The 19,820-nt window shown below is 40.1% G+C and overlaps 1 protein-coding gene across 8 annotated transcripts in view; it reads left to right on the forward strand.

The window, feature by feature from the left end:
- Positions 1-602: 602 nt before the first annotated feature.
- Positions 603-19,820, forward strand: part of PICALM (phosphatidylinositol binding clathrin assembly protein) — a 355,304-nt gene continuing 336,086 nt past the window's right edge. For 2 of the 8 annotated variants that reach the window (XR_012578985.1, XM_005485804.4), the window contains exon 1: positions 603-897. Coding sequence is in view for 7 of the 8 variants with exons in the window: in XM_005485804.4 (XP_005485861.2) it covers positions 768-897 (130 nt within the window). In the remaining variant the exon portion in view is untranslated. The remainder of the gene's footprint in view (positions 898-19,820) is intronic. The other 6 variants (XM_074535086.1, XM_005485806.4, XM_005485805.4 and 3 more) reach the window with 4 other exon arrangements.

A 19,820-nucleotide genomic window follows, 5' to 3' on the forward strand; every position in this document is an offset into this window, starting at 1 on the left:
CAAGTAAAAATAACTCCGAAGAGAAGCCCGATCGCAGCAACCAGCCGGCTCCGAACCCTTCGCTGCCTAAGAACAGATTTTTTTCCCTTTGACCTTTCCCTAGCCTAAGGTGATACCAAAGGAGCTTCCCCAAAAACTTTGCAGGCTGAGAAACACAAAACTACTTCCTTCAGGGGCGGAGACACCCCCCACTCGCTCCACGGAGACTTTACCCGGCGCTGAACCCGAACAGGGGCTCACCGAATTTCCCGAGGGGAGCCTGCCCAGAGGAACGGGAGGCTCCCCAAGGGGAAGGGCAGTCGGGGGCAGGGGAGGCTGCCCCGGGCTCGGGGATCCCGGGAGAAGCGATCCCGGCCCGAGGAGCGGCTCCCGCCCCGGCCCCGCCCGCCGTGCTGAGGGGGGCGGTGCGTGTCACGCGGGCGGGGCGCCGGGCGGTCACGTGACGCGGGAGAGGCCCGGCAAGGCCCGAGGAGGAGCTCGGCCGCCGCCATTTTCCTGCGGCGCCCAGTGCGTGTCCCTGTCCCCGGCCGGGCGGGCGCGCAGGGGGAGGGGACGGCGGCCGGGGGAGGGGGGCGGGAGGAGGAGGAGGAGGAGGAGGGGTCCCTGCTCGGGTGACAGGTCCGTCCCTGAGGGCGGAGCGGGGGCCGCCTGCGGCACGGCGGGGTGAGGAGCCCGCGCAGCTCCATCCCCCCGGCGACTCCTCCCGTCCCGGCCCCTGAGGAGGGAGCGGAGCCGCGCTCGGTTCCAGCGCCGCCAGCGAACCCGCCATGTCCGGCCAAAGCCTCACCGACCGCATCACGGCGGCGCAGCACAGCGTGACCGGCTCGGCCGTCTCGAAAACCGTGTGCAAGGCCACGACCCACGAGGTGATGGGCCCCAAGAAGAAGCACCTGGACTGTGAGTACCGGCAGGGACGGCGGCCCCGGGGTCTCCCCGAGCGTCCCGCCGGGGAGCGGGATTGCCCGGCCTGTGCCGGGGTCCCGCTGCGGGGCTGCCGCCCATCCCACCGGCCTCGTGGGGACGGGAAGCCTCCTCAGGCGGGGAGCCCGGGCTTCCAGCGTAGGGCACAGCCCGAGGGCGGGGGCGTAGGGTCGGGGACGTGGCGATGGAGAACCTGGGAGACGCTCTTCAGTGTATCTGCTCTCCAAAAAGGGCCTTGCCAGTCTTCCTTATGCACAGGGCCCCGGACAGTGTGAGCTGCTGAAGGACAGGACCTGCTCCGTACCCCTTTCTTAGGGAGAGAGAGAACCACGGAGGCCAGGCAGAGGAATGGGCTGCAATTTCCTTACTAATTGATCTCATTTGCGTTGTGCTTGGGCAGCACTCCCCCATTCTCTAGAGGAGGTGCAGGAGTTTCAGGAAAGAATAGCTCATCAGTTATCTTAATTATTTCCCAGGTAATCTACTAGGGGAAAAAAAAATCCTTCTTTAACAATCATGTAAATCTTCCCTGTAGGAAAATATATGAAACGTCTGTTTGAGGGGCAGGTCTCTCTTAGTGAGGATGTTCCTAATCTTCTTTCTACTCTGTCTCATTCACTTGGAAAGATGTATCTAAGAGGACTTCTTTAGAACTTGGGTACCTGGTCTTAACATACCATGCAGGTTCTGGCCATTTTTCAGCTTCTCTTAAGAACAGATCAAAGGTGGGAAGGCTTGAAAGGTTTTCTATCAACTGTGATCCGTCCAAGTGATTATGAGGAGAATGATGAACACCAAAGTTCACATTAGCGTTTCTTCACTAAGCTGTAAGGTCACAGGACTGAGGAAGTTCTTGGTCTGAGTATCTTATTGTCTTGCATCTGTTTATTCTAGGCCTTTTAAGGACAGCCTACCCCCCCACCCCTTTCACTTTCCCAAATATATAATAAAAGATACTGGAGAGATTTGTGTGTCTATGCCTTCTGTATGTGTGCTTTCTCCCTTCCTCCCACCCACGTCTGCAGGAGAAGGTTGAGTCTTCATGAGTCTTGAGTTTGTGCCTTCTGAATTGCTCTGTATCCAAATGAGAGCACCAGATGATAGTAGTGGGATTAATTGTACTGTAGTTCTGTAGTTCTTTCCGCTAAAACGTGTGCATGTTAAAGGTTTAAGGAATTCTTGTTCTGCAAGTACCTGAGAGCAATGTGATTAATTTTTAGGGTAGCCCCAGAACAGCTGCCTCTGACTCTTTTTGGTATGCCCTCATTCATTTCATCTTTTGGCTGGAGATGGGAGTAACTGAGTGGTCTTGTTATATTTGCTTAGTTGAGGGTGTCAGAACACTGAGGAGATCTTTGGGCTTGGAATAACTTATTGGCAGGTAGAGAGAACCCCTTGTCATGTGGCATATGTATGAAATGGTGATGTTACTGGATTTCACACAGCAGCAGTGAGGCATGCTGGAAAACAAACTTTGTCAGGCTTAGCCTGTAATTGTGCTAAAAGTAGGGTTTCAGTAATGAGGCATTTAGGAGGTGAATTATTTTGTGGTTTAAGCTTTGTTGAAAAGAATATGAAGCTGGCCAGAGAACTGCTCTTCAGGTGTGTGTGTGTAAAAGGGTGATGTTCTGGATAGGGCTGCTAGGCAACAGCCTAATGGAGACCTCCAGACTGCTGCTTCAGAAGGTTGCCTGGACTTCCTTAGAAAGCTGTCTGGTAGTTGCTGGGTGAGAAGACCAATTCTGTGTTTCCTTTTTCTACTCTAGACTGTCAGGTGTTTTAGTTTCTGCCTCTCTGAGAATTATTATCAAAGCAGGGAAAACTTGGGTTTTTAATTAGTCCCTCTTTTTAGTGGTTAAAATATATCATGGCTAGATGTTTTGTACCCTAATATATTTATTAGAAGTCTCAGTTCCTGGCATCAGGAAGTGACACATGGTCTTGTGTTTTGAACTTTTTCTTTGTTCATACCCTTTATGGTTGCATACTTTAAAATAAATGTTTTTTACACAAGCTGTGACTCAAGCCCCACTTCTGAACAATTTGTACATATCTTCCTCTTACAACAAACAGTTTAACATGATAAGGCCTATGAACTGACATCTCATTGTAAATGACAATTAATATACCTGTCTTCATAGGCAGCATGGTGCCCTAATGTTTTTCTGATTATTGCTTATTATGATAATACAAGTAAAGTTTACTGTAGGTTGTGTCCTGGTGAGCAGATGAGTTGAGTTTTCCTGTACTGTCCTGTAATGAAGTCTTAGTCTTGCAGCATGTTCTGTGGCCATGACATACATTCTTGCTTCTGTATTTCTTGTACAGATCTCAAGATTTCTGACTGTCCTGTTACTGAAATGCTTTCTTCATTAAGCTGGAGCTGTCACAAACAGATTAACTAGCTCAGCCTCATGTTAACTCATAAAAATGGGGGAAAGTCCAACATAGATACTCATGAACTTAATTATTCCTATTCTTATTTATCTTACTTCTGACAGTGTGTGGAGTTTAAAAACTGACGTGCTCTCCATCCTAGGTTAGCTCTATTTCCCTGAGTGATGGTTATCTTTATCAAGGAAGTTAAAAAGGAATTTTTTCCTTAGCTCATGGTGGTTAAAATGTAATATGTTTCAAAGAATGCTTTCTCTCCCATTACAAAGCTTAGTTGTTTGGTTTGGGGGAGAAAGACTTCTAATTTACAAGTGGACATGCCTTGTGATAGGTAGTAACATCATCTTGAGGCTGTATACTTGAATCCATGATACTGTTTTATTCTTCTGTTTTGAAGGTCCAGCCTTAGAGCTTAGAGCTGGGTTAAGGATTCTGTTTGCTGTTCTGAATGCTGTGCTTGTTGTGATGGATTACTTGTTTTACAGAAATCAGGTTTTATAGCCTAGGAACCCTCAAAACATAGTTCATGAATTTCTTTTATGGAAAACCTAGTTTCCCTAGGACTTTGTCCCCATTTTCATACCTATCTGAGCAGTGGGAGCTCTAAACTGTTTTGTGAGTTTAACTTGCACACACAGATTGGTACAACCCTTTCTTTCTAGGTAGCTTTTTTGTCCCCACGTTGAGTGTTGGATAGTGATGCTAAGAATAAGTGCTTTGAGTTGTTAGAATATAAATGGTGCTGGGAAACTTGTTGCCAGTTTTCACTCTTTCTTTATGTGATTCTCAGAGGGAGGTGTGCTTGTGTTTGTTTGTGTGGTGGAGAATTAATATTAGGAATATCTGAAGTTAATGCCTGGTAAATTTCACTGGGCTGGTTCAGTGAAGCTGCTGTAGCAGGGATAGCTCAGTAGCATAGAATGTTTGTGTACACGTGTGTGGTGTGGAGTGTACTTAAACAGCGTTGTTGTGATACTCGTTTAGGGTTGGCCTCTTGAATGAGTGTGCATCGTAACCCTATCTGCTTGTAGCTAATGGAGTAGCCCTCTTTAAATGAGAATGTGGAAGGATGACTTGGAAGGAAGTTGTGATGCTGTAATTACCCATTCTTAACAGGAAATATCTCTCTAATTGAGCCAGAGTGTAATTTCCTTGATTTCTTATTGTGAAAGAAAACATGTATTTTTAAGGAAGGCAGTAAAGCAGAACCCTGCCCTGTGTTGAGTAGATGTCTATGAGAAGCTGTGTAAGGCAGAGTAAACTCGAAGGAACTTGTTGGGAACTAAATCCCTAAGTCACTAATGTCAGCTGCTTTGCTTTTGTCTGGAGGCTGCTGCTGGGATAGAGAAAAGCCCAGCGAAAAACTTGCTTCATGTCTGTGCTGGGGACAGCTTCTATTTCAAACTGAGATGGTACAAAAAGTGTAGCTTGGAGAGCTGAGGAACAAGGATCATTGCTTTTTGCTGGATCACCCAAGAGATTTGTAGGGAAGCTGGGAAAGCCAGCGTTGTAAGGGTTCACTTGCCTTTTTATGCTAAAGCGTACCTGGGTGACTGGGTGAATTAACTCCTAGTTCTCTGGGTACTTCTGTGCTCTCCAGTAGACACAGATTATCCACATTCCTTTTATGGTATTTTAGTGCTTCAACTAGCTCATATTTTGTCTTTGGTTTTGGCAGAATCACCTGAGGTTTCTTGCAGCTTTGCTTCCTTTTTGTAATTGACTTCAATTTCTGGAGGCAATCCATTTTTATTTTTGCTTAGAAATGTTCTTCGTAACTGTAATTATTCCAAATACAGATAATTGCATTATTACAACTTTCTTCTGAAGTATTCAGTTTTCTTTCTGAGTTTTTTCTCTGATTCCTTCATAGTTTCTTTCTTTAGCCAACTTTCTTACTTTTTACTAGAATTCCTTTGGAATATTTGTTCGTGCCTTTTAGTAGAGTATGAGAACTATCATGCTCCTCCTGGCTGCCAGAGGGACAATTTTCTCCTACAGCTGCTCATTTGCAGAAAGAATAGCTGTGTAGTTGTGCAGCTGTTGTTTTATTTTACTTAGCCTGAAGCAGTATTCTGCTTCAGATGAGGTAAGAGGCAGGAGCTAAGGAGGAGAAGCTGTAGGGCACCTGCAATCAGCTCCCCGTGACTCTTCATACCACCACCATTGTTTCCCAGTAGCACTGAGCATTCAGGTCTCATGGAACTTTGGGCTGTAGCCCTAGCTGAGATTTTTCTTAATTATTTTTTTAATCGTGCTGTCATATCTTGTATTTTCTAAAAGGGACACTTGGGAGAAACATTCTTTGCTGTTCAGCCTGTGACCTAATGATCTATTTCAGTCTTCAGTTCCTAATCCTAAAATCACTTTTTGATTTATAGATGTGAAAATTTTAAGTTGTCCCTGATGGCTTGTCTCACAAAGTAATGGTAAAAGTAAAAAGTAATGGTAGTTTGCATAATAACACAAGAGATGACTTATCCAATGTGGAATTTAAGGCTTCCTGACTTTTGCATTTGTTGCCTTATGTAAAGTACATGATTTGTTGATGATGGTAGAATTCTGGGAAAGTTCACTTAAAAAAACATTACTGGTGTCTCACTCCCTCTGGAAAATGCAACATTATTTCTGGAGATGAGACACCTTTTGTATTTGAAAGCTTAATTTATTAAACAGCTTTCTTCAATTGAAAATTTTCACTGCTATTAAAACATTTTTCACTCAAAACATCTCACACATCGATTAATCCTTTAAAAATAGCCCATAGTAGCTTTACTGCTGGTAGGATATGTCCACTTCTCTGTAAACTGAAGTAGCTTTTTCTCAACCATGATAGCAGAAATCAGGTAAGAATTAATGACTTGTGTATAAAGTCTAGAATCCCTCTACTGGGGCAGTTATTTAATATTTTCAAGTAGTTTGCAATACAAGTTTAAAGCAATAATCTCAAGTATGTGTCCTTTTGAGTATTTTAGCAAACTCTTCTGCTGCAAACTTTACTTTTTATTCATGACTATGTGAATTTAGCCATTTAGATTTCCTGCGGGTCAAAGTCTTAACTCTGGGAGTAGCTGCAATTTGGAGCTTTATGTTATCTTGCAAAGGCTTGGGTATGAGAGAAATTTTATTACTGATTGTATCTGCAGCTGATTAAAAGTAACCAACAAGTAACTGAAAAAAAGAATGCAATCAAGTGAAAAGAAGCTTTTGTTGCAATAAAATTATTTGGCTTGGTGTTTTCCTTGCTCTTCTGGCCATTTTCTCCATTGTGAAGTATGATCATGAGTGGGCAGATTATGAATTCTTAGTAAATTCAAAGTAATTGTATCCTTCAAAACTTGAAGGAGAAATATTGTTCTACTTTGTATTTTACCCCTAGTTTATATCAGAGCTTTATCAATTAACTGGTAGTTTCTAAACTTAAAAATAACGTCAGTAAATTCAGTGCTAAGGTGTGGTTGTCTCAAATCTACTGAGGATAAATCCGAGTTCTGAGTAATTTGTCACAAATCGGGTATTGGGAGTTTAGAAATTAGGGAACTAAGCTGTATTTAACTGTGTGAGAATAACCTAATGTAGTTAAGCATTTCATACAGATTTAGCAAATACGCTGGATTTTCTGTTTGTTACTAAAAATCTCCTGTGCTATTTTGCTAAAGGAGCTTTATTAAAGTAATGCTTATCTGGATCATTTGCAATAGTATACAAGGGTAAATTAGGCTTTTATAAGTTTTACCTCAGAAGAGAGGGTGAAAATGAACAAGATCTACATCAAAATTTGACTTGGGCATATTAATTCACAGAATGCAGCATACAGCATTACTGGAGTGAACAGTGGTGGCATAAAGGGGAATCTTGAGACTTTTATCCAGGTCGTGACATAAGTAGTCATAAGTAGTCTAAACCTAAAATAAATTAAAAAACCTCCAAAAGTGGGGATTATACTCATTCTGAGATTTCCTATGTACTTTAATTCATACTGATGTTAAATTACTAAGTTCTCCTCATCAACTCATTTTTGCCTTTTCTGCTGAAAAGACACTTTTGAAATCTTTACTTGCTGTCCTTTATTGCTTCCTCCTAAGCCAGCAGGCCATCAGTCACAACATTGATATGCTCCAGCAGCAGTGCCATTCTAGCAGGAGTGATTCTTTTGCTGATGTGGGAAGTGAGAAGTTTGCATGGGTTGAAACTGCTCTGGCATTTCACATATTTACTCTAAATATGGTGCTTGCAGTAGCTCAGCTATTCCAGTTGCTGGCTGTGTCTTATGACATCAACAAGGTGCCTGTATTGTTTGTAACCTTTCTTGATTTTTTGAATAGTTAATTTAATAAAATTTGAAGCATAAATTGTGAATCCTTAATAACACTGTGTCCTAATTAAACAATTAGTGTGTAAGCAAATTGTCTATGTTAACAACTTATAAGAAAATACATTATTTTATCCATTTACAATAAGGTGATAATGAGGTTCATATAATTCCTTAATTACTTTTGCTCCAAAAAAAAAAAAAAAACCAACAAAACCAAACCACCCCACTTGTATTCATCTGCACAACATAAGTTTCTAAAGTTGCTGTAGTCAACTTGATTTCCAACTCCAAGTGTGTAACATGCAAAGTTTTAGATTAAACTCAGGCTACAAAGCTATAGGCAGAATTAAGCATGTTTTGAATACTTAGTTTTAATTAAAAAAAAAGAAGTATTTACCTTCACCTGGCAGTAAATCCACTCAGAGCAGCTCTGGTTGTTTGTGATGTGTTACTCTGTCTTGGCTGTCCAAAGGTGGACATTGGTGTCCTTAAGGGCTGCTTGTAGCTTGCTTTGCTGTTGGCAGTGTTTGTGCTTTTGTGGGATGAGTGCTGGTCTGTAAGTGACCTGAAGTGTTTCTGTGCCCCTCTTTTGCAGTTCAAGTGTGTGCTTTTTGTCTTGGGCTTAGTTGTGTTATGTAGCACATCCCTCTCTTGCCCACTTCTTCCCGTATGTTCAGAAGTTGTATCGCCATTTCTCCTGCATTTGCCTGCAGTTGCTCTGGGTTTATTTAGCTGGTACCTCCACTCTTGCTGAGCAATGGGTCAATATTTAATTTGAAAATGGATCACACTTGAATTTGCTTTATCCTCTTTCCTTCTTTTTCTGCCCAGTATTATCATAGTAGTTTCAGCCATCATTGCAGCCTATTTCAAACATTATGAATTTTTCTCATCAGCAACTCTGTATTCTGGATCTGACCTTATTTTTTATGTGAAGTGTAAAACCTTGTTCAAACTGTTGTGATGGTTAAGTCTCCACACAGGGGAATGGTGGTGTTATTTGATCATGTTTAATTCTGTCCCCTTTTCTATTTGCCAGAAGCTGTTGATGTTCATAATTCGGGATGTATACTGTTATGGAGAGATTAAAAATAACTTTGATTTTAAAATCAGTTTGTGGGGAGTATTTACTTGATTATGTATTGCAGCCTCATGCAGTTGTAGTTCCCAAAGCAATTCTTCATTTCTGGGTTGATGTGAGGCTGATTTAATCGAGTCTTGCTTACTCATAAAATGCTTTCATTCTTCTGTCTCACAAGGGACACTTGAGTTTAATATTTATGTAAGCAGTTAAGTCAGTTTGTAAGTTTTAGGGCTGAACTTCAGGTATTTTACTTGCAATTACTTTTTATTCATCATGAACCATAACTAGTTCAAATCCTAGTTGCAGATAAAAAAGAAAAATGTGTTTTTGAACAATATCCTTGTGTTCTTTTATTCTCTTGAAGTGCAGTTTCTTTACTGTTTAGAATTATACTGGAATCTTTAGGTAGATTTCAGTTTTGAATTAATTCTCTGAATGTCCATGTCCCTTAGCTTTCATTGATATAACCATGATCAGATCAGCTGGTATTCATTGAAGTGACTGAATTTGGATTTATTATCCTTTAAATCAGTTTTTTTCTTATATATAAATAACCTAAAGTCTTGAATTTATTAGAGGTTATTTCTCCCTAGTGTGTTTGCATTTCAGGAGTGTTACAGTGCAGCACTGCAGAATAAGATTTAGAGTATCAAAAATACATGTCAAGTGGATTTTAATCATAGGAAAAAAAAAATGAACCCACATATGAACACCTCTGCATTTGTGGACTGAAGTTATTTCTAATAAGGGTATTTCATGCTTAGTAAGTTGTCACATTTGATTAGCAGATGAATGGAAAAGCTCAGGATGCACAACTCGTAGCTATAAGCTGTTTGATACACAGGGACTAGTACACTGTTTGTTGGGCTTTGAGGAAAAATGGTTGTCTGGATACAGATTTGTATTTTTAGGTTCTTGATAGTTAATAAGGAGCCAGCCCGAGCCTCTTTCCTGACCTGTTCAGTTGAAATGCCTTGCTGCTCTGTGGCATCATTTAAGCCTATTAAATGTAACATAAGTCAATTTCCAAGCAGGTTGCTTTGCATTAAAAGTCTGGAATATATGAAGCTTGTTTCAGTCCTGAATTTGGTGTGTAAGCGGATGGAAATCCAAAGAAGTTTTTGTGTTAGTTCTCAAATACTAGGGAGCAGCACAGTTAGTGTCACTTCTGAAATTTGGGTTTTCATTGTTATGAATTTGAATTGAATATCCTTGGGATTTCACTGTTATGTGTTTGAGGCTCATGCATTTCTAGGGTCTGATTTTCTCTCTTGTTTTGCTGAGATTTTTTGCTTTTTGTTTACACATAGTTTATGAGGAGACTTTCTTCATATTTAATGATCTGTAAGTAAAATACAGTGAGTTGGAGGAGATGCTTTTGTCCTTATTTTAAACTGTTAATGAGGAGTCTTTGTAGACAGGAATGTGATCAGTCTCTTGGTATATACTAGGGCTGACACAAGATGTCTTAACACATACTTTTACCAGAGTTCCATATTCAGTTTAGCTCTCTGAGGGTTTAACCAATGACCAACCTTACTTTGAAGTAAATGGAATAACTAATTCTTTTCTTTTTTGAGCTTTTCTTATGAAACAATTTAATTTTAAGGATAGAATCTAGCTGAAGGTTTCTTTCCTTTTACTGAAAACCAAAAGACAGATGTTACTTACTGCTTCTCTTGGCTTTAGTTTATCTTGGAGGCTGTTTGTGATAGGGACATGTCTTTGTTCATGGTAAACAGAGAAATTCCCAGCCAAAAGCTGTGGATACTGAGGCGCTCTTTCTGTGTACAATTTCCCTTACCCATCCAGTTTCAGACTAAAAGTTTGAAACTCTGTATTGGCTCTGAAACTTTGTGAAATTTCATGACCCCATGGTCACTAATGAAGGGCTCAGGAACAGTCTCTAAAAGTGAGGCATGAGGGAAAGAACTGATTTGGATTTATGAAACTCAGACATAACAGTGTTGCTGTAAGGAGGATGTGTTCCCCTTGGTAATATCCTCTGCCTTATCTACTGAGAATTGGTGAAGCTTAGTGTATGGTCTTGGAAAAACTCAGCTTCCTCTTTGCTCTGCATGTTAAATAAAGTTTGTTCCTGCACCATCCTAACCTCTTACCACAGAATGTTCTAAAAGTTTTACTCTGAGCAGCTTGGACGTGCTCCGTAAGGGATGGTTTTGTTGTGCCCTTGTAAAAGAGTGCTGTTCAAATGTGCATTGAGGATGTGCTTGGGACGAGCCAGGGTGAGTCTTGTTTGGTCACAGAGCTCCAAATATCTCATGGGAGATGTTAGTCTAAATTGAAAAAGGAAGTAAAAGCTAAATTAGGCAGGCATTTCCAACATTTCTATTAATAGGATGGAAGAATTTAGCTGTACTTTTGCTTGGCTGCCTCCCTTCATGGAAGAGTTTCACAGTCACAGTAGAGGAGTGTCAGTTGAAACAATTTTGTGGTGATACCTCTGTTTTTATAGGTAGAGAGGTTGGTTCTGGTTGTTAGTTTTGGAGGTTTTTTTAGCTCTTGTGCTCTGCTTCTTCCAGTTTTCTAACAGTTCATGTCAAAATCTGATCTGGTTTTGGTCAAAAGAAAAGGTATGAAAGTGACTGCCAGGAAAAGACCTCCTTTAATGAGTTCACCTCCTTTTAAGTGCAAAACATGAAATAGATTGTATGGAATTGATGGAGCTTGTGTTGAAGTGACTGCAGAAATGCTCTAAATCCATGTATCATGAACTTTCCTTGTTACTTCAAAAATGGTAGTTTTTAAAGTAGTGACACTTTTTTTAACCAAAATGACCAGAATTTTGCATGTCACCAAATACATTGACAAGGAAGGAGTAGTTTCTTGGTTTTTGTCATGCTTCTTTCTCCTATCCTAGTGGGAAAAATTAAGATTAGTCTCACTTAGGAATTAGACAGAAGTTGTATAAAAATGTCTGATGTGCAGAGTTGTTTTTTTCTTTTTTTTTTTTTTTAGTATAGAGAAATATAAAACTCAGCCACATTGTGCAAAACTATTTTCATATAACACCAGGGAGTTCAGCATTTAGCCTATTTGATCTCTGAGATACCAGCTCAAGTACCCAACTGTGTAAACCTGTGCTGGCCTGTGTGTGATTTTCTGCCAGTCACTTTGTAGGAGAAGGATGATGTTTGATTTTCACTGAATGATAAGTATTTGAAGTTTGAGGATTTGCTGCTTTCATCATTCAAAAAATTCAGATACTTTGTCAGGAGTTTATTTTTTTTCTTTAATAAAATTCATTATATGATATAATAGGCAAATGGTCTAAACTGATTTCCTCCTTGGTCTGTTAACTGAAATTTAGTAAGGACATTTTTGCAGCAAGTGCAAAAAAAGTGCACTTAAGGCAGTTGTTTATAATCTTGAGGGTTACTATTTTGAGCTTGACCAGCTACTTCTATAGAAACTTCAATAAAAAAGTATTCCTCAGCAAACCTTCTTCATGAAATCTGTGTTTTGTTTATTAGCCCCATGATTCAATTGTCTTTGCCTTCTTTTCCCCTCTTTTCAGGTTTTTCCACTTTTGTTGGTATGCTTAGGTCATTGTTCATAAGCCTTTAAATCAGAGCTACAGTGAGACCTGTTAAGCTCTGTTCAGTCAGCTAAAAGAGTAAGTGATTATCTGACAGGACCCTGCTGGATGTATTTCCTGAGAGACACACAGAAAAGTAAGATACATACATTATCCATACAAAATAGGAAATGCTGCCTAGTTGGATTGTGGTATGATGTGTGTGAAGTTTATTCATAGTAAAAATCTGGTTTAAAGCTGTCATCTGAGGAAGTTTTCTCCAGTAACTGTGCATTGTGCTATTTATAAGGAAAAGCATTTGTACTGTTTTGTAATAAATAGTACTGATTTTAAAAATCTAAGTAATTTGGACTTCTTCTGTTTATTTTATGCTAGAAAAGTACCATATGCAGTAATTTTATATATTGGGCTTTTGATGCCTACTATATTAAAACGAATCCAAATGAGTAATTTTTGCATCTCTGTAATGTTGGAAGAACATGATGTAATAATCAAACCATTTTAGAATATGGCTTAAACCATTTGGGCCTTGGATGCAAGAATTTCCCCCCTTTTTTTTTCTTATCAGACTAATTTCAAAAATCTGTGTAAATACATGAGAAGCAATAAAATGTGCAATGTTGTTTTTTAACCAGTGTACTACAGGGGCAAAAGAACCTGTAGTAGGTGCTGACACACCTTTAGACTCCCTCAACAGTACAGCTGTTTTGTATTTAGCATGGACTCTTGACAAAAGGGAACCTATTTCCACACATTTACAAGTTTATGTTTTGGTTGGGTTTTTTCCAGTGGTTAACCAGGCAGCCCAGTTTTTTCCACTAGTTAACCAGAAGCTGTAGAGGGTGGTATCTACCAAGAAATGTGTCCTACCGTGCATCAGATACACACATCTTCACTGGCAGTTTCAGCACCAATGTAGGAAGGCAAATACAGAGGCATAACTCCTTCAGCTTAAATACATGCTTCCTGACAGCTCCCAAAGGCATTCAGGGAAAAATGTGCTATTCATGCTCAGAGTTAGATTTTGTCCAGAAGGAAATCTAATTTTCGAAATCTTGGTTTAAAATGGAAGAGAATGACACATATTCCAAACTTTGCTGGAGTAAGACCTTTGAGCTACTGTAATGAGACAAGTATTGAAGTAGGAAAACCATAGGTCAGATGGCTTTGGTTTTCTCTTATCTTTGGTTTTGTCCATTAAACTGTCTAATTAAAGATGGTGCGCTGCTGTTCAGAGAGAAAAGGATGTGAATTACGTGTGTGATTAATTCCAAAGTAACAAAGGTCTTTGGAGTTCTTTGGCTTGAGGATCTGTTCAGTGGGATGTGGTGGCAAGAGGTCAGGTTGGTGTTAACACTCACTGGTTTCAGTTTCATTGTGCTCTACTGTGAGGGTGCATCACTACTACAGCATTGCTTTCTGGTGTGTCTTTAGAATAAAGGGGTGTGGAAGGTAAACATCTAAGGAACACTGAAGTTGCCCTGGTGTGGATACTCTGTATTTAGAAGATACACATATTTAGATTCAGCAAGTGTGCTGGAAGTGTTTACTGCCAAAACGTGCTGTGCACGAAGTCTGGCTTTTTCTGTTTGCTCCTGGGTAACGCAGGATTAAGGAAGTCACGGGTGATGGAAGTTGGCACGGGCTGAGAGAGCTGGAGTTGTTCAGGATGGATACAAGAAGGCTTTGGGGAGACCTCTGCAGCCTTCCAGTAGCTGGAGGGAGCTTGTAAAAAGGAGGGAGGGTGACTTTTCATGTGGGTCGATAATGACAGGAGAAGGGGAAATGGCTTTAAACTGACAGAGGGAGAACTTCTTACTCAGAGGCTGGTGGCGTGCTGAAACACATTGTCCAGAGAAGTTCTAGATGCCCCATCCCTTCAAGTGTTCAAGGCCAGATTGAATGGATCTTTCAGCAGCCTGATCATGGGTGACATCCTTGCTGTGGTGGGGTTGTTGGGACTAGATGATCTTAAGGGTCCTTTCCAACATAGACCATTCTATGGTTCTGTGATAGGTACTTTGGCAGTCTTTGAGTATATTTTTTAATATACTCAGATTATATCATCAGAATGCCAAAGTGAGCCAAAGTTGGGATTAGGAGTTTCTTGCAGGATTGAGGAGGGTCAGATACTGAAGCAAACCCTTGTTAGGTTAAAGGCTTACCTTCTTGAAAAGGTGGAAGTGCCTTGCTGCAGAAGTACTGTAGAATTGTGCTCATGGAGGATTTTTTGTTCACTGATGTCTGCTCTTAACAAAATGGTTTCCCTGTTCCAGTGGGCTGGGCTACGGTAATGTCACTGTAGCACTGCTAGCAAGCTGCCAGGTAAGGCATTTGTTGGTGCTGTGCCTGCATCCAGAGCAATCTGCAAGGATTGGTTACGTGCTATTGGCAGTACAGCAGCAGCTTGTATTTCACAGGCCTTGTTTTAAAAGCATGTCTGTTAGCACAACTTGTTTTTTATTGTATGGAGGTGCAATAGCTATAGAATGTTTACAGGTTCTTTGGAGCAGAAAGAGAGGGCTGTGAGTACATACTATAACCAAAACTTTACTGTATGCAAAGGCAGATGGCTTGGGCACTGTTCTTGCCAGGGCCAGAGAACAGTGTGGTGACATTCCGTGTGTACGTGGTGCTGCAGAGAGCTGAGGGTCAGTATCTGGCATCACAGACATCTCTCAGCTCTCTGTAAACCATGCTATGTGCCCTCTCTATGCATCTTAAGGTGAAATCATAGGATAAACTCATATATGCAGGCTGCTTGAAATACCTACATGTTTTTAGTAGGATATAAAAGCATTGTTCAAGCTATGCAATTTTCAAAGTAATTAGTCTTCCTCAAAGTTAAAATATTCCACCTAATGTAGTTCATCGTGCTTCCATTCACCCACTATGTGGGACCATTCATGCTATAAGTATTATATTGGATGCTTAAGTAGTATTATAAATTATTCTCATATTTAATATAGTAATTTAGTATTAGACACTAATATATTAGATATTATTGGTTTGATTTCAATATCAAACCAATGGTTGTCATTCAAAATCAAAGCCTGTCCAACCACCTGTCCTAATGTATTCTTAAACAGCAGTGCTCGTATAGAACCCTTGGGGTATGTACCTGCTTTCTTGCTTATCAGAACCTGAAATGGGGTGCATGCCCAAGTGTTTGCAGCCATGCACTCTGGAAATACTGACAGTCTTGAACAAAGAACTATTCATAATTTTAGTCATGAATGCATTGAAATTAGCATGCGATTAGTGAAAAAGAATATTGATTTTTCCCTGGTTTAATTAGGCCAGTGGTTAAACATTCAAATTGAATATACAGCTTATGCAATAATTGTCATGTCAGTTGGCTGGTAGATACAGACATTTTTCATCTTTTAATCAAGAATCATCTTTAGAATATGATTCACAGGCTTGTTATTAAGCATGTTTGTAAAGATAGGATCAAGGCTCTAAGTTTACAGATACTTTTCAGTGGGAATAATGTGTTAGTGTACGTGTGGGAGATTGTAATTATTTTGAACTAGATTTCATGATAAAATGCTTTTAAAGGGTATGTAGGAACTGAACATAGAGCAAAAGTATTCAGTAGTTTTGGTATGTCTTGCATATTTCTTAGTATTAGGGAGCTGAAACAATTGTTGATTTGTTCTGTTTTGAGGAAGAATTTAGTTTTAATAGTGGGTGGCAGCTGGGAAATTAATCCTTAGAAAGGTAACTAATAAATTTTAGATACTTTTGTATGGTTTAGTGTTTTAAGATTTTAACAAAGATAGTTCTCTCCTGTTATAACAACTGCTAGGTACAGGTAACAGCCATGGGTTTTAGTGTGTTTTTTCATTGATTTTCAAACTTAGTGGACCCAGAGAGTGCTGCTTTAGCACAGAGTGCTTACATCACTTTGCCCACAACTGGAGAATACTTAAAAAGGAGAATATGCCCATATGTAGTTCTAATGATGTTTTTTGTTGGTTGCTGTATGTTGGTACACATTGTGTATCAACAGAGAATTACACTGTCCTGGGAATGTGTGCAGCTGCTCTTCAGGCCAAGATTAGAAGTTACACTGATAAATTGGTGTAGTGCTCTATGAATGCTTGCAGAGGTCTAAACGTGTAAGGAAGGTGTAAAACTTTAGTCTGGAAGGATTATCTGAACATGCAGGAACTGTGCAAGAAGGTCTGGCTCACTTGATTTTCATTATAAACAACCAACATGAGAATGTAGGAAAGATGGGCATCCTTCCCTATGTCTGTAGAAGGAATTAATTTCCACTATCCAGCTGGGACACTATATTTAACTATATATATAAATAAATATATACATTTGTATATATGTATGTGTGTGTATTTATATGTGTAAATCAGCAAAACTGTAGAAAATGAAGGTGGTCAGATGAATGAAGACTGAAAAGTTAGGAAACATTGAAACCATGACAGAAAGTTATTTATTAAGAAAGAAAATAGTAGTTTTTTCATTGGGGTAAAGTTTTTTATGGGGAGTATGGATGCTCAGTCTTCAGTGAGAAGCACAAAGGGAATTTCTTTTTTAATCTGCACCAGAACATCAGACTTTGGAATATGAATGTCAGAAAAGTTGGAACTGTAGACATGTAGAGTAACCACTGAAGGCCAAGGCAGACATCTTGGAAGAACAGAGGATGACTGTAGTGGGGTGGTTGGGTAGCAGTCACTCACTGGTGCCAAAAGTGGAAGGACTTGTCTACTTCCCCTTTTCCTCTTTCTTCTTACCTTTGCATGTCAGCATCTCCTTTTCTTGTTATGGCTTTCACCTGTTTTGGTCTTTTGTGAGCGGTTTTTCAGCTGGTAGGATAATGAAAAACTCTGCTGTGTTGTGTCACCTCATGTGTCATCCCCATTATCCCATCAAACACCACTGAGGGCAGGGGCTTTGTGGGATCTCAGCACCTCAGGACTGAGGTGCTGAGTCACCGAGACCACCCTTGGGGGGCTTGAGAGTCCTGGAATGTTGCCAGAAGTGTCTGGTGGCTGGACTTTGACCCTACACAGGAGACGACACCTGTATGAGGATAGGAGGATTTCACCGGGGTGAATGGTGAAGGGATTAGTTAATTAGAGGGTGAGACACAGGGTTTAGGATTTATGTACAGGGGGGTTTAGAGAAGTAAGATGGAGGAATTGGGGCGTGTCCTGTCCTTCTTCTTCTTCTTCTTCTCCTCCATCTTCTGTGGTGATGGTGGCACTTTGAGATTGGTCATTACTAAAAGTGCACCAGGCAATAAGAATAAATGGTATTGGGGAAAAATGATAAATATTGTACACGTAACTTTGGGTATAAAGATAGGTGACCGCCCGGAGGGGAGGGAGTGTGCTCATGGCTGGCTGCTGAGCAGACCTCTGTCGGGCCGAGAGAAAATCTTTTAGATAAACAATTAATAAACACAGAGACCGAAAGAAGAACTGAAGCCTCTTCTCGTCCTTTGAAGCGCGGGCTGCCCCAAGGCCACCCCGGGCCTTTCCAGGCCATCTAAACAGCCAGGAATCGGACAGGGCTTTTGTGGGGTTTTTTCTCCCTATACTGAGGAGTTAGTATGGTTCAGAGAAGCACACTAGGCTGACATGACATAAGCATGTCAGCAGTGGAAGTGTGTCAATGTCGGCAGGTAGAGACAGGAATGGGACCACCCAGATTTGTCATGAGTTATCATGAAAACATATCCTGTGAGCTATGTATCTTATGCATTTGTGTTGGTCTAAATTAATGAACTTCTGCCATATGTTAAACTTGGATGAAGATCTAGGTGAGCTAAGCTATGATTGTGTTCAGTTTGAATGTATTTGAAATGAGAATGTTATATTTACAATCTGTGGCTGGAGCTGTTGAGGCAATATTTCACAGTATTTTCATGTTAGTCTTTAAAATGTGATGGGAGTATTTGGCAAGTTTAGATGAAAGTGATGCTAAAGTCTGTCTTGAGAAATCAATTCTCCAAAGGTAACATAGCCACACTTGTCTTTTCCACAATATTTGTAACTGGAGAAGTTTGAATAATCATTATGAATATTAAACCAAGTGTTAATGTGTTACCTTCCAGTATTTAGGAATTGAGATAAAGAAAAGAAAAAGGAAAATTTTGTACATAATGGTTTTAATTGTTCTTCCCTTATTTTTAACTTCTTTTGCTGTTTCTTTTACCAATGCTTTGTTTGTTGAGGAGTTTTGGTAGACACTACTAATGTTTTTCAGAGAATTCTTCATTGAAACCACTTGTTCAACTGTTGCCTTCTGATACAAGGCAGGCGGCCTGGTTTCAGGAAACAGCACGGCGACCCATTTCCCCAGGGTCGCTCGGGCCTAAGAAACACGCGGACACCAATATGGTGGAGGATCAAAGGCCTTTATTCTCTCTTCCCGTGGGGTTTTATAGTCTAAGGGGCTTCTACGTCAGGTGAGGGTCTGTCCTTACCATCTATGGTTAGTAGGGGATGGAAAGATACCTGGGCAAGTGGAAAGTTACCGGAATCCGGTTTAGGGGGCTACATTCCTATGTTAATTTTCTTATCTAAGGGGGCAGGGGCCCTGTCTTCCCGTAACATCACGAGATCTTCCGAACGCCAGGCCCTATCTGCTACATTCAACTGAAAAAAAATTTTTACTCTCTTTTTTTGCAGAAAGTATATTAATTAGTTTTTGCAGTTCTCAAACAGAAGTAGTAAGTTACTCGAAGTGTTGCCATATGAGAAAAATTTATTTAAAGATACCTGAGGCGGTAATGCTGAGTTCACAGGGTTACTGATAGAGATTTAAAGTAATTTGTAAGAATTCCAATTAGAAACAGTGGTTTTAAGTAGGAGAGAAAACATGATAGTCTCATTTGAGTTGGAAGAAAAAGGCAAGATGTAGCTTGATTAATGGAAAACATAAACCTGTGGTTATAGGGCAAGTTATTCAATATTATAATAAATCTTCTTTCTGCAATTTTTTCCTGCTTATCTAATATAAATTAGATTAAATCATCGTTCTTTTTAAACATGGAAAGCTCAGAATAGAATGAGACTTCTCAGATTTCTTTAACTCTTCTGGAAATTATTTCCTGAGTCAGTGCATGTAGCTGTTAAGATGCTGTTTATATGCAGAGAAAAAATTCCCAGTGAGAATTTTTATTGTTAATTTAAAAATGTGTGGTCCAAATTTCCTTGTCCACTTTCTCAAGGGGACTTTGGTGAAGACATGGGGCAGTCTGATGTAGTAAACTACTTCTAGTAAAGTGGTTTGGTACAAATGGGTTTATTCAGAAGATAAACCTACATTTTAAACCAATAGTGTTTATGGCATATTTTGTTTTAAACTGCAAAAGTAGGTATTTTCTGTTAATTAGGAAAATACTGAAGTATTCACTCCATTCTCAAATACATACTTGCTATAAAATATTCTTCAGATTAAATTCAGCAGATTAAATGTCCTTTAGTGAGTGGCTCAGAATGAAATTTACCATCACTGTTTCATTTGATGGCTCCAGTGTGTCATTTGGGTTATCCTCGTTTTTGCACGAGGGT

Source organism: Zonotrichia albicollis, chromosome 2 (genome assembly GCF_047830755.1).
Source record: "Zonotrichia albicollis isolate bZonAlb1 chromosome 2, bZonAlb1.hap1, whole genome shotgun sequence".
In the NCBI taxonomy this organism is placed as follows: Eukaryota; Metazoa; Chordata; class Aves; order Passeriformes; family Passerellidae; genus Zonotrichia; species Zonotrichia albicollis.